Source organism: Primulina tabacum, chromosome 17, assembly GCF_025594145.1.
Source record: "Primulina tabacum isolate GXHZ01 chromosome 17, ASM2559414v2, whole genome shotgun sequence".
NCBI lineage: Eukaryota > Viridiplantae > Streptophyta > Magnoliopsida > Lamiales > Gesneriaceae > Primulina > Primulina tabacum.
Genome location: NC_134566.1, coordinates 50692 through 64405, shown reverse-complemented (window position 1 = coordinate 64405; position 13714 = coordinate 50692). Strand labels below are relative to the sequence as shown.

The following is a 13714-nucleotide window of genomic DNA, read 5'->3' as shown; positions in this document are numbered from 1 at the left end:
CATTTTATATAATTAATTATTAAAATTAATAAGTATTATTATTTGAATAATTATTAAAATTATTGATATAATATTTATATAATTTTTTTTATAATTTGAGATAATGCTTAAATGAGGATAACATTTTCTATGGTTAAATTGAATTTTTTTTTTATCTTGGCTTAGAGAAATTGTTGCTAATTAAACAAATAAAAAAAATCATGTGTTATTTTGTCTATAAAAATTTTAAACAATAAATAAATATTTTTCAAAAAATAACTATTTTTAACATTTATAATATGAATAAATTTTGTTTAAAAATTTTAATAATTTTTATAACATTTAAAAAAATATTTATATGAATTTAATAATAATAATAATATTGAAGTTAATAATAATAATAACAATTTACAAACAGTCAATATACCGAAATTCACGAAGAAATATTTTTTTAAAAGTTGAAAAATGTAATATTATTTAAAAAATTATATTTTATTTAATATGATATAGAGTTGTGAGAACTAAATATATAACACAAAATCAAAATTATAAATGAAACTAAATTAAATGATATAATCACAATAAATACTTAAATGTATTTTATATTTTCTAGGATATGAAATTCAAATTTGAATTTTAAAAACGAATTTTAAAAGATTTCAAATTTAATTACATATTTATTGTTTATTGATTTTTAATTATCTAATGCGTTGGGTAAATATATTAATATCAATAAATATTTACATTTTATAACAAATTTTTAATGACCAAAAAGTTTATGTGTATATATATTTATTTTTAACTTTTAATGGTGGGAAAAAGGTTAATATAAAACAAGTGTGGAGTTGGTGAGTAGTAGGAGCATTGAAATTGCAAACCTCCCCCTAGGTTTGTCATGTTTCCCATTTGAAGCCCTACATTTGTCATGTTTCCCATTTGAAGCCCTATCGTAGGGGGCATTTGCAATTTAAATGTTCCTACGGCTCACCAATTCCGCACTTGTTTTATATTAACCATTTTCCCACCATTAAAAGTTAAAAATAAATATATATTTTTAGTTTAAGAAACACAAAAAATTAATTGGAAGGAAATGATTTCACCAACTCAATCAATCTTTGTCGGTATAAATCCATTTCGGGCCACAGGTAGTGAAGATTTCGAAGCTATTGCCTTCTGTTCAGTTCATGATCTGTATCTATTGCTGTTGGTGGTGGTGGTGTCAAGATTTTGAGTGATTTGCTGTATGTCAGTAGATTGCTGCTCACAGTACGGTGGATCAGGGGTGCTTGCGAGCTGGTTACAATGGCCTCAGCTTCGAAAAAGACGACGACGGCAACAGACGCAGGAGAATCGGCCGCCATCGTCATCCGCCGCGAGGCGGTGTCTAGTTCTGCCGTCGCTGATTGGACAGAAGATCAGCAGAGAAAGAATATGACGTCCTTAATCAGAACCGAGCCTTCTTCTATCGCCACCAATAAAGGTTGTTCATTTTTTCTTTTTCCTTGTTTTGTCATAGTAATCACTACGCTGCTTCTTCTTCTTGTTGTTGTTTTTTTTTTTTTTTTTGGTGGTTGGAAATGTAACACGACTGGCGATGCTTAAAAAGAGTTATTCTTTAAGAATTGTCTGCATGAGCTGTAAACTAGTTTAAGATCTTGATTTTTGTCTCTAACTTGAAATCTCGATTATCCTTCAGTTGGAATGCTTGATCACATTGTGCCCACGTCTCTGCTGTGTTGTTTATCCCTATATACTGCCGACTGTTTCATTGTTTGTTCTTTTCCTGCTCTTTTTTGTTGCGGACAACTGAGTATGGCTTACATGTGCGAGGTACAATATCAAGTTGATTTTATTGTACTTACAAGTAACAATTATTATTTTTAAATAAAAACTCATCATCTTCAATTTATGAATAAAAACAGAAGGAAAAAAAGAACAAGAAAAGTGACTTGTTCAGAAAAATCACCCCATCTGCAGCAGTTATCACACTACTTTTAAATTTTAAGGGACATGGCTAGATGAGTGTAGCTTATAATCGATTTCTGTTGGTCGAATACTTGCTAGGTGGTCCATTGAACAACTGATGTGTTTGAAAATTTTAAAGCAACAACACTTTAAATATGGAAGTTCTTAAATGCCTCGAAACATGCTTTTAGGTTATCCACTCCCAGATATCAACGTAGTAACATTGTGTTTGGTGGATCGTTTCAAGGCAACAACCCTCTCACCTCCTATAGATGACTGGTTCTCAAGATTCATTAGATTTTGGTTGTTTCTAATTCAAGATATTCTGCATAACATGCATGACGCGTTTGCTACACAAAAATCATGGCACTTTGATGTCGAAGGAGCTCAATCTCCTACTATTTCCCCCCTTTCTTTTAATGGTCACTATTTTATTACAACTATACCAGCAATAATTCTGTAGGAACATAATCGGTTTAGTGTCCATGAAGCCATGAATGCACAAGTTGGCCGTGCATTTTATAAGTAAGCTGTTGTAAAAATCCTTTTGTAGGTTTCAATTTGAATTTCTATACATCAAATTCTCTAATTTATACCATGTTGTTTTTGGAGGGATTGCTTGTTTATCTAGCACTAAGGTTTTATCCGTGGCTGACATTTATTAATATTTTCGATCAAACCATCTAATTTTATGTCATAATATCGTGTTTTCTGTTGGAACCTGACATTTAGTTTAGTGTATCTGGTTCTGTATATTGTTGTATTAGTTATTTTTCGTGGAATAATCTAGTGAACATGAATGATTTTGTGTCATTCCATTTACCAGTCACTTTACTGTTGTCTGTGGGCAGAGAATTTTTAGGATTCATCTCCATGTGAACACTATTTTGGTTCGGCCGCTTGAAGAATAGGATAGATGTTTCATCTACGTTAAATACTTTTTACTTAATTTGCAGAAGATTTTTTTGTTGATTGGTGCCTTGTTTTAATTGGCATGACGGTTATTCAGGGATTCAGACACTGACAAGGGCCCAAACCAAACATCCTTTGGAACCTTTATCTCCTGCTGAAATCTTTGTGGCGGTGGCTACTGTCAGAGCAGCTGGAGCCACTCCGGCGGTTTAAACTCACACTTCACTTTCCTTCCCCTGAATCATGCTATAAATTATGATGCATCTGCAGTCGCTTTAAGCTGTGGGGACACTTGTTTATTTGTTCACCTTATTGGATTTATCTCTTGCTTCAGGTCAGAGATAGCATGAGATTTATTGAAGCGGTTTTGTTGGAACCTGATAAACATGTAGTGGCACTGGCAGATGCTTATTTTTTCCCCCCCTTTCAACCATCATTATTGCCCAGAACCAAAGGAGGCCATGTTCATATCAAACTCCCACCAAGACAAGCCAGACTAGTTGTTTACAGTAAAAAGTCTAATGAAACTAGTGTATGGATTGTTGAGCTGGTTGAAGTTCATGCAACAACTCGAGGTGGACATCATAGGGGAAAAGTAATATCCTCTACCGTTATTCCTGATGTTCAGCCACCTTTGGTATGTCACAATGACTGATACTTTTGTTAGTTAATTGTGTTTGTTGCTTGGTTTTACCCAGTATTTTGGAATTCATACATCCATTCTTGACAAATTTCATTAATCCCATCAATCATTCTGATACAACTGGTAAAAACCAAGTGGTCGTTCTGAATGTTTTATATGGTATGTGGTATCATTTGTCAACTGCAAGTGGCACACTTTTTGAATCTCCTATTGTGTTCCAATTGTTTTTCTCAGTTTTTAGGTTTATAGTTCTGAATTTTTGGATTTATGTCTTTAATTTGTCCGCTGCTTCCCGTATATCACGGTTGTAATTATTTGAATCTTTTCACTTCTTGCATCATGCATCAAATGCCATGTAAAATGTCCGTTATTTTTGGTCATGGCTAGAACACATGTGCACACACTGGAATTTGGCATATATTAAGCACGTGCAAGCCTTTGTCATTTTGGCTAACTGTTTGTACTGCTAGTTATGCTGATGCATGGGTACCACCTCACCAGCTTGATTCATATGTTCTGATAGTAGCTGTTGTTATAAACTTTATCCACTTAAACAGTTCTTAAAGAATACGTCTGTTAGTTTAGTATGGTTCCTTGTAATTTCTACTGGGTTTTCCATTGAAGTGGGATCATGATTGATGAGAACAGTATTTCTATTCTGTCATGTTCCAGTTTTTTCCCAGCCTGGTCATAAAGTTTTGACATTGACTCTTTGGTAAATATGATGAAAGAACAATGTTTGGTGTTGATATTATACCAGAAGATCTAAAGCACTCTGTAAATGTTTTTGGTATCATAAGCTGGTGCTCTAATTGCTTAGATTTATGTTTTTTATTTCTTGCCTGAGGCGTGGGTTGCCATCATTCTAATTTGTTTTTGATCATGAAAATGGCAATTAGTAGTCTGTGATGCGGATTCAATCTCTAATTTATTGGACCTTTTTTCTCAATCAGGATGCTGCAGAATATGCTGAATGTGAAGCTGTTGTCAAAGATTACCCTCCATTTATAGAGGCAATGAAGAAGAGGGGTATTGATGATATGGATCTAGTCATGGTTGATAATTGGTTAGGATGATATAAATAAATATTTATGCTTCAACATTAAATACACATATGATACCAGTCTTATTCATGTTCAAAACATATTTAAGGTGTACCGGCTACTACGGTGAAGCTGATGCTCCTAGTCGTAGACTTGCGAAACCACTTATATTTTGCCGGACAGAAAGCGATTGTCCAATGGAAAATGGATATGCTCGGCCAGTTGAAGGAATTCATGTGTGTGTTGACATGCAAAATATGGTTGTGATAGAGTTTGAAGATCGTAAGCTTGTTCCGTTGCCTCTCCCTGACCCTCTCAGGAACTTCACTCCTGGTGAAACAAGAGGAGGGGTAGATAGAAGTGATGTCAAGGCCCTTCAAATTGTGCAGCCTGAAGGGCCAAGCTTTAGAATTAGGGGACATTATGTGGAGTGGCAGAAGGTATTTACTTTTCTCCTCTCGTTTTCGATTCAGGTTATTCTAATGATTCTCACATGTAACCTAGGCATGATTATTGTTGAAATTCTGGTTGGCAGTGGAATTTCCGGGTTGGTTTCACTCCAAGGGAGGGTTTGATTATTTATTCTGTTGCCTATGTTGATGGCAGCCGGGGTCGTAGACCTATAGCTCACAGGTTAAGCTTTGTGGAGATGGTTGTGCCCTATGGGGATCCCAATGATCCACATTACAGAAAGAACGCATTTGATGGTGGGGAAGATGGGCTTGGGAAGAATGCTCATTCTCTAAAGAAGGTTATCCCCTCCTTTTCCATGATTGATCTTCTTCTGCTCTTAAATTTTAGTTATTTGTGCATAAACCTCGGGATGAAATTCTTCCATTTCAGGGATGTGACTGTTTGGGATTTATAAAATATTTCGACGCTCATTTCACGAATTTTACTGGAGGTGTCGAAACAACTGAAAACTGTGTGTGTTTGCATGAAGAAGATCACGGAATTTTATGGAAGCATCAAGATTGGAGAACTGGGCTTGCAGAGGTTCGAAGATCAAGGCGTCTCACGGTTTCTTTCATGTGCACGGTTGCTAATTATGAATATGGATTCTACTGGCACTTTTATCAGGCAAGTGATCACATGCACCACAAAGTTTACTTGGTTAAATTGTTCAGTGAGATGGCCGAAAAAGCAAAGTGGAATGTCTGTCTCAATTTCAAGTTTATGGCATGGTACCCTATAAATCTAGTTTGGTCTTTACCTATGTAGCATGGATACTCCTAATTTTTTCCTGAAGTATCGGACACGGATACGGATACGACACGCCGATACGCGCATCGGATACGGCAAAATCTTTGTTGTTGACTTTTTGTACGTTACCAGTCAGATACGTCTTGAACATGGATATGATAAGTCATAGACATGGCGGGGCTACGTTTTTTTATTTTGCTTTTTCTTCTTACATCACTCCTATGTGTCGTACATTGTATATACTTACATATATTTATATAAATATATACATCTCTACAATTTTTAATTTTTAATACTTAATTTATATAAATATATATTTTAATAATTGTCATATCCTTGGCGTATCATGTTTTAAATTTTCAAAATTTGTCGTATCGCCGTATCCGTATATTTCCATTCTTATTCAATATGATACCCGTACACGTATACATGCAACATAGGTCTTTAATGAAACAAGTGTTATGTGAATTTTGAAGCTTGTTTCAATGTAACACGAATTTAATAAACCCATTACTGTTTTTTCTTCAATATATAAACCTAGTACAAGTAGTCCTCTTCAAACGATCTTTATGTTGGTTTGCACTTGGATGGAAAGATTTAAATAATTGACTTGAAATGACAATCTTCTTAGATGTATTTCAAATTCTTCGTAATTACAATTACATCATGATAATCAAACAAATGAGTGAATTTGAAATTCACTTAACATAAATTTATCCACACAATCAAATAGATTTGAAGTCCCTTCAAATCCACTTCAAATCCGTCAATCCAAGAGCACTCTTACAGTTGTAACAATATACCCAATCAAAGGATCTTGATTTTAGATTCCTGCCGTTGAAGACAATATTTCAAATTACTGATTGCAGGATGGGAAAATCGAAGCAGAAGTTAAACTTACTGGCATTCTTAGTTTAGGAGCATTGCAACCCGGAGAATCCAGAAAATATGGCACAACAATTGCACCAGGGTTATATGCTCCTGTTCATCAACACTTTTTTGTTGCTCGTATGGATATGGCAGTTGATTGTAGGCCTGGAGAAATGCAGAATCAGGTATTTAATCCTATGTTAGCAAACCATTTTTTTAACTTTAGTGTGCGTCTTCATGTCTTATTGGTACTTAGTCCCCTTGAACTTCACACCTTCTTGAGCAATTAAATCCTATTGTAAATTTTATACTTGTAGCATGATAAATTATAGGAATTGAGATACTCTATTTCAAGACCAAATGATTGATCTTTTATTTATTTTTATTCTGTTATTGTCCCTATTTTTGTTTAGGTTGTTGAAGTGAATGTCAAAGTTGAAGAACCCGGTAAGGAGAATGTTCACAATAATGCGTTCTATGCTGAGGAAACTTTACTTAGATCTGAATCAGAAGCCATGCGAGAGTGTAATCCATTGTCTGCCCGTCACTGGATTGTAAGCATTCTCATCCTGCTCCTTTGTTTGAACACTTTTAGTACTATTTTTGTGCCACTTTCTCTGTTGTAATCAAATTTGGTCCATCTAAAATTATTTTGCGGGAACTTTCTGTGATTGATTGTCTTTATCGCAAGGCTGAAGCTTTAGTCTTTCCCAATAAATTTTTTGAAATTTATATTTATCATCTATCTGCGTAATTTATCGGTCTGTAATTCTTTTAATATCGTAGGTAAGGAACACAAGAGCTGTCAATCGGAATGGACAGCTGACAGGCTACAAATTGGTACCTGGTTCAAATTGTTTGCCTTTGGCTGGTACTGAGGCTATGTTTCTGAGAAGAGCTGCATTTTTGAAGCATCACCTATGGGTTACACCATATGCACGTGGTGAAGATTTTCCTGGAGGAGAATTTCCTAACCAGAATCCTCGTGTTGGAGAGGGATTAGCTACTTGGGTGAAACAAAACCGGTCTCTGGAAGAAATGGATATTGTTCTATGGTTAGTTTTCATTATAACTTTGAATTCTTCATTGTTTTAGTAACGTTGACAGGACTCCTCAATTATACTATACATTTTTGCTGAAACATTACTAGGAATCCTTTGAATCAGCTTTCTTTTACTCACGTTACTGCCGTATATATTGTAACTTCCACCTCTGAATGATAGCAGTTGTACTGTTTGCTGAATATCAAACCTGATCTCCACCTTGCTGAGCTTAAACTGTTTTATCATGGAACCAGTCATGTTTTTTTTTCTAGAATCTCGACTTTTGAATTCAATAAATGCTCATTAATCGACATTATTCCAGATTTATTATGATCATGTTCGATATTGCCCCTTTTTCACGTACTTTGAGAATGCAGGTATGTTTTTGGAATCACGCATGTTCCACGATTGGAAGACTGGCCTGTTATGCCTGTGGAACACATTGGTTTTGTACTTCAGGTATGCTAACAGCATAATATTTCCCGGTTGGTTGCAGTATTTGTGTCCTTTTCAGCATCTATTTTATTTTTCTTGACATTTTCTGACTACTTCTGGTGCTCATGGATGCAGCCACATGGATTCTTCAACACATCCCCCGCAATTGATGTGCCTCCTAGTCCTTGCAGTATGGATGTGAAAGAGAATGAGGTGAAAGAAAATGGTGTTGCCAAGTCAATATCATCAGGTCTAATTGCAAAGCTTTGAGGTGATATGAACAATTCTCAATTGCTTTACTGTGGATTCAATTTATGATCTTTCGTTGCAAAATTTGGATTCTCATGAATTTTTTTATAAAGAATGTAAAAAAGGTCGAATAGGAGATCGAAAAGTATTTGGAGCAGCAGATATGAAATAAAACCTTGGCGTTCAGCGGATGGATTTGATTTTGGTTGAGGCAGCTTTTATGTTATGCAGCCATTGGACTCTTTTGCTAGGCTTGATATGAAACGTCTGCCATTCTTATTGCTTAAAAAATACTAAATTTTTTTTTTTAAAAACATAACATGAAACGGCCGAACCTTTACCAACACATGAAAATATTTTTATAAAATATTTTGCCCAATTAAAAATAAAACATCAACCAACTAGTATTTAAAAATCATGAAATTGTCAAATTTTTTATCAAACCTAATAAACAATAAACGTGAAAATATCACTGAAAAATATAAATAAATAGTCTTAAAAATCTTTTAACGTAAATCGTAATCATAAATCATAAGTGCGGAAAAGTAGAAGCGCTGATCCTCGGGTTGTGTGCACCTTCAGTCCAGTCAGGTCAATCATCAAGACCTCCTTCAAACTCACTTGCATCAATATCATCTAGTGAGTCTAAAGACTTAACACACCATAATCTTGGTAACAAGTAATACATACAAAATCGCATGCAACAGTGAAAATACTTATACTTAAAATATCGTTTTCATGAAAATGCATAAACTTTAAAAATAACTATTTTCATAAACATTTTCATAATGCATAACTTAACATCAACCTTTATCCTTTTCCTCATTCATAACATGTATCCTCTTATCATGATCATAAACATTTTTTCCTTATTATTGAATTCAGATCGTTAGTTTTGACTTTCCTCAATCCTCAAAAAGTCGATGGATTCATCTACATGAAACCACAATACTGGGCAACGGGGACATCAGCGACAATTTCTCGTCAACTGAGCCTTGGCCTTTCCTCATCGAATGGAAATACGATCTTTGGGCTCCCTCTGGGCCCTTCTCCCATAAATGGGCTCCTTCTGGGGCCTTTTCCCTCACGATATTCTCCCTCTTATCCTCATATCATCAATAGTCACAATTACTTCACTTCCTTCAACGTTTTACGTTTTCATCACTTTATAAAAATCACGCATTTAATATCCTTTTCTTTTGAAAACAAGCATGAAACCTATCTTTTAACTTTATCGTTTCACCATAATTTCCATAAATAAAACATAAAAATTCCATAAACCTTTAAAATAAGTATTTTAGCATATAAAAATCCTTAAACATTTAAAATAATCATAATAGCATGTAAAACATCATTCAGAGCACTGCCATGACGTTTACTAATTTATAGGTATAAAAGACCGTTTTACCCCTAGACGTAAAATTTCTCGTTTTTGACTTTTTCTCAATTTCATTGACTCTAACATGTCCCAAATAATCATTTAAGACTAAATTAAATTTCCCAAAATTTTATTTAGCTTAAATACTAGGCTTTTTAATTAATTCGTAATTAGTCGTTTTGAAGGCGTTTTAATCCCGAAAAATCCCAAACTTTAATATAAAGTTCCTAAATTCAAAACTTGAACTTTTTATATTATTTTAGCCCTCGTGAACCATTACTCGACCCCCGTGAGCCGTGTTTCGAATTAATTTCCCAAGGAGAAAACCCTAGACCCTCGACTTTAGCCCTTATGAACCACCCTCACGTTTTCTTGAATCCAGCTCGAGCCGCCCCGAGCCATTAACAGACCACACCTCCCCTGGACCCTCATGACCCCTCTGGACCACTAGGACCCCTAAGACTCGCACCATATCTTGAAACCGCAGCCTTACAAGCCTTGCGGCTCTCCGCCGAGGACTCCAAGTGGCCATGGACTCCTGTTCGTGTGCTTAGGACCCAGCCGACGCCCCAGCCTCTTAACCAACCTCTATTGCACCTACCTAGGACCCTAAAGACTCGCCCTAGCTCAGCCCCTGAGCCCTGGACCGAGCCCACATCCCTGCGCAAGCCCTGAACCCTGCACGCAGATTCCCCTGCTCTCGGGTGGGAATCCTAGCAAGCTAGGACTCCTTCCCCAGCCCATGACTCGAGTCCTAGCATGGCTAGGACTCTACCCTTGACCCCTCACAGACCCATCACAGAACGTGGACCCCAACCGTGATCAAGACAACCCCTCCTTGATCATAACCGAGCCAACATGATCACTTGAATGGAAAATTTCGTACTAGCTTGTTTCTTTTGTGATTGCCGTGAGTATGGTGTGTGTGCTAGGACCTTAAATCATGTATAAACCTTACTTGACCATACTTAACATCATGGCAGCACCTTAACACGTATAGGACAAGATTTTGAACATAAAACCCTTAGTTTATCTCATGTATATGCAAAAATCCGAAAATAATAAGAACACCATGTTTTTCATACAACGTAATTAAAAACGACAATACGATGTGATAGACGAGAAAAAGAGATGCATGGCGTGCCTTGGCGTTTTAAATGCACGAATATTCGATGGCGATGCGAAGAACTTTGACGTATGAGACCCTAGGATGGATTTTCTTCAAAAACTTGATTGTTTTTCTTCTTGAAAGTAACGTGTGTGCTTGTGTATGTTGATGAGAGATTTCGTGTGGGTAGAGGGGAAGGATGCGTGGGGTTTGTGAGTTTTGGGGAGGGTTTTCATGTATTAAATACTAATTATTTCACTAATCAAGGCTTAGGTGTGAAGCCCGGGGCCGAAGAGGGGGGGGGGGGGGGGGTGTGATCGTCGGTGCCATGAGGTTGCACGGACAATGAGCGGCTCCTGGCAGGCTTCTAGACGGAGGGAACATGGATGAACCGATCTTACACCGGATGGAGAGGGATTCCGAAACTGTTCAGGTATGAGACTGTGCAGTTGAGGAGGTCTTAAAAGATTTGATATGTACTACTCATATCAAGCATGTACATCTTCTTTTCGGTAGCTCATCACATAAGAACTTCATAGTTAAGCGTGCTTGATTTGGGGCAATTTTGGGATGAGTGACCCCCTGAGAAGTTTCTCAGGTGCCTGTGAGTGAGGACATAAGCATGCCGGAAAGACCCGTCTTGGTACAGTAAGGACAGTCGTCGAATCTGGTGCATTACATTAGGCCTATTAAGCATACCCATTAGGCCCATTAGTGCTTAATTAGAATTTAATTAAAATATTATAATAATTTTGTTTAAATAAGTTTGTGAATTTAATAGCCGGGTTGCCAAAAAGTTCGTATTTTTGTTGAAAAACCAACACCGATAAAATTTACGTCCCGGCGTATAAAATCACCTCAAAACTCCTTCTTTTCGAAAATATGAAAAATCATCAATCTTATTTTAAATAATTAAAAACAATTATTTATTAAAAACATTTTTCTTATTTTTCAGTCCTCGGTCTCCGTTCCTCGATCGCCACTTGTATAACCCTTAAAATTATATTTTAATGCATGTAAATAGAAAAACTACTAAGACATCATATAAGCATGCCACATAATCAATTTAGCAATTAAAATCATTTAATTACTCATTTTTAATATTTCCTAGATTTGCATGCTGTTGAATTACGTCGTCTGAATTTTAGACCTTATTATTCCTCCCCCCTTAAATAAAATTTCGTCCTTGAAATTAGAATTTACTGAATAGCTCTGGATAGCGACTTTTCAAGTCCCTCTCGGTTTCTCATGTAGCTTCCTCTTCCGAGTGATTCAGCCACTTGACCTTGACAATTGGAATGACTTTGTTTCGCAATATTCTCTCTTGCCTTGCCAAGATTTGGACAAGTCTTTCTTCATATGTCATATTTGGAGTTAATTGAAGTGGTTCATAATTTAGCACATGTGATGGGTTTGACATGTACTTTCGCATCATCGAAATATGGAACACATTGTGAACTCCAGAAAGCATCGGTGGCAACGCCACTCTGCAAGCTGGTGTCCCAATCCTCTCCAATATCTCAAACGGACCGATAAATCTTGGACTAAGCTTGCCTTTCTTGCCAAAGCGCATAACACCTGTCATAGGTGCTATTTTCATAAATACATGGTCGCACACTGCAAACTCCAAGTCTCTTCGTATTTTATCAGCATAACTCTTTTGTCGGCTTTGTGCAGTCTTCATTCTATCACGAATTTTGACTACAAGCTCGACAGTCTCTTCAATCACATCTGGACCAATCTCTCTTCTTTCACCAACCTCGTCCCAATGAATAGGAGATCTACATTTCCTTCCATAAAGTGCCTCAAAAGGAGCCATCCCGATTGATGATTGATAGCTATTATTGTAGGTGAACTCCACAAGAGGTAATTTTGGTTTCCAACTACCTTGGAAATCAATAATGCATGCTCGCAGTAGATCTTCCAAAATTTGAATAACTCTTTCGGACTGATCATCGGTTTGAGGATGAAATGTTGTACTGAATAATAACTTGGTCCCCATTGCTGCATGAAGACTCTTCCAAAAAGATGACGTGAATCTCGGGTCTCTGTCAGATACAATAGATACATGAATCCCATGCAGCCGAACTGTAACGCCCCAGATTTGACGACTGTCCTCACTGTATCAAGACGAGTCTTTCCAGCGTGCTTATGTCCTCACTCACACGCACCCTGGGAAACTTCTTAGGAGGTCACCCATCCCAAAATTGCCCCAAGTCAAGCACGCTTAACTTCGGAGTTCTTATGTGATGAGCTACCGAAAAGAAGATGCACCTTCGTGATATGAGTAGTACGAATCAAATCTTTTAAGCCCTCTTCAACTTTACAGTCCATTACATTGAACAGTCTCGGAATCCCTCTCATTCTCGTGTGGGTCGGTTCATTCATGTTCCTTCCACCTAGAAGCCTGCCAGGAGCTGCTCATTGTCCGTGCAACTGATGGCACCGACGATCACCCCCCGCCCTCTTCGGCCCCGGGCCTCACACGAACTATCTCTCGAACGTATAACTCTGCATACTGAATCATGGTGAAGGTCGTCTGGATAGGTAGAAAATGCGCTGATTTCGTAAGACGATCCACTATTACCCATATAGCATTGAATCCCTTAATAGTCTTCGGCAATTCCACTACAAAATCCATCGTAATATTCTCCCACTTCCACTCGGGAATAGGGAATGGCTTAAGTTTTCCCGCTGGTCTTTGATGCTCTGCTTTGACTTGCTGACAAATCAAACACTCGGATACAAACCTCAGAATATCTCTCTTCATGCCTGGCCACCAATATAACAACTGCAAGTCCTTGTACATTTTCGTGCTTCCCGGATGAATGGAATCCCGCGTGTCATGAGCTTCCTTCATAATAAGATCTCTCAAAAAATCGTCAC

At 36.9% G+C, this 13714-nt stretch overlaps 1 protein-coding gene across 2 annotated transcripts; it reads left to right on the top strand.

Moving 5' to 3' along the window:
* Positions 1–1016: 1016 nt before the first annotated feature.
* LOC142530937 (diamine oxidase [copper-containing] 1, peroxisomal-like) lies at positions 1017–8533 on the top strand. 2 transcript variants are annotated; one of them, XM_075636874.1, is made up of 13 exons: positions 1017–1124; positions 1233–1459; positions 2954–3063; positions 3191–3493; positions 4453–4565; positions 4652–4982; positions 5078–5293; positions 5386–5622; positions 6615–6800; positions 7029–7169; positions 7402–7670; positions 8036–8117; positions 8229–8533. In XM_075636874.1, exons 2-13 carry the CDS (start codon positions 1282–1284, stop codon positions 8361–8363), a joined length of 2301 nt encoding a protein of 766 aa, XP_075492989.1. In that variant the 5' UTR covers positions 1017–1124; positions 1233–1281; the 3' UTR covers positions 8364–8533. The 2 variants fall into 2 exon arrangements, with proteins under 2 accessions (XP_075492989.1, XP_075492988.1); XM_075636873.1 differs by having other exon boundaries at positions 1044–1459; positions 8229–8364; positions 8456–8533.
* The last annotated feature ends 5181 nt before the right edge of the window (positions 8534–13714 follow it).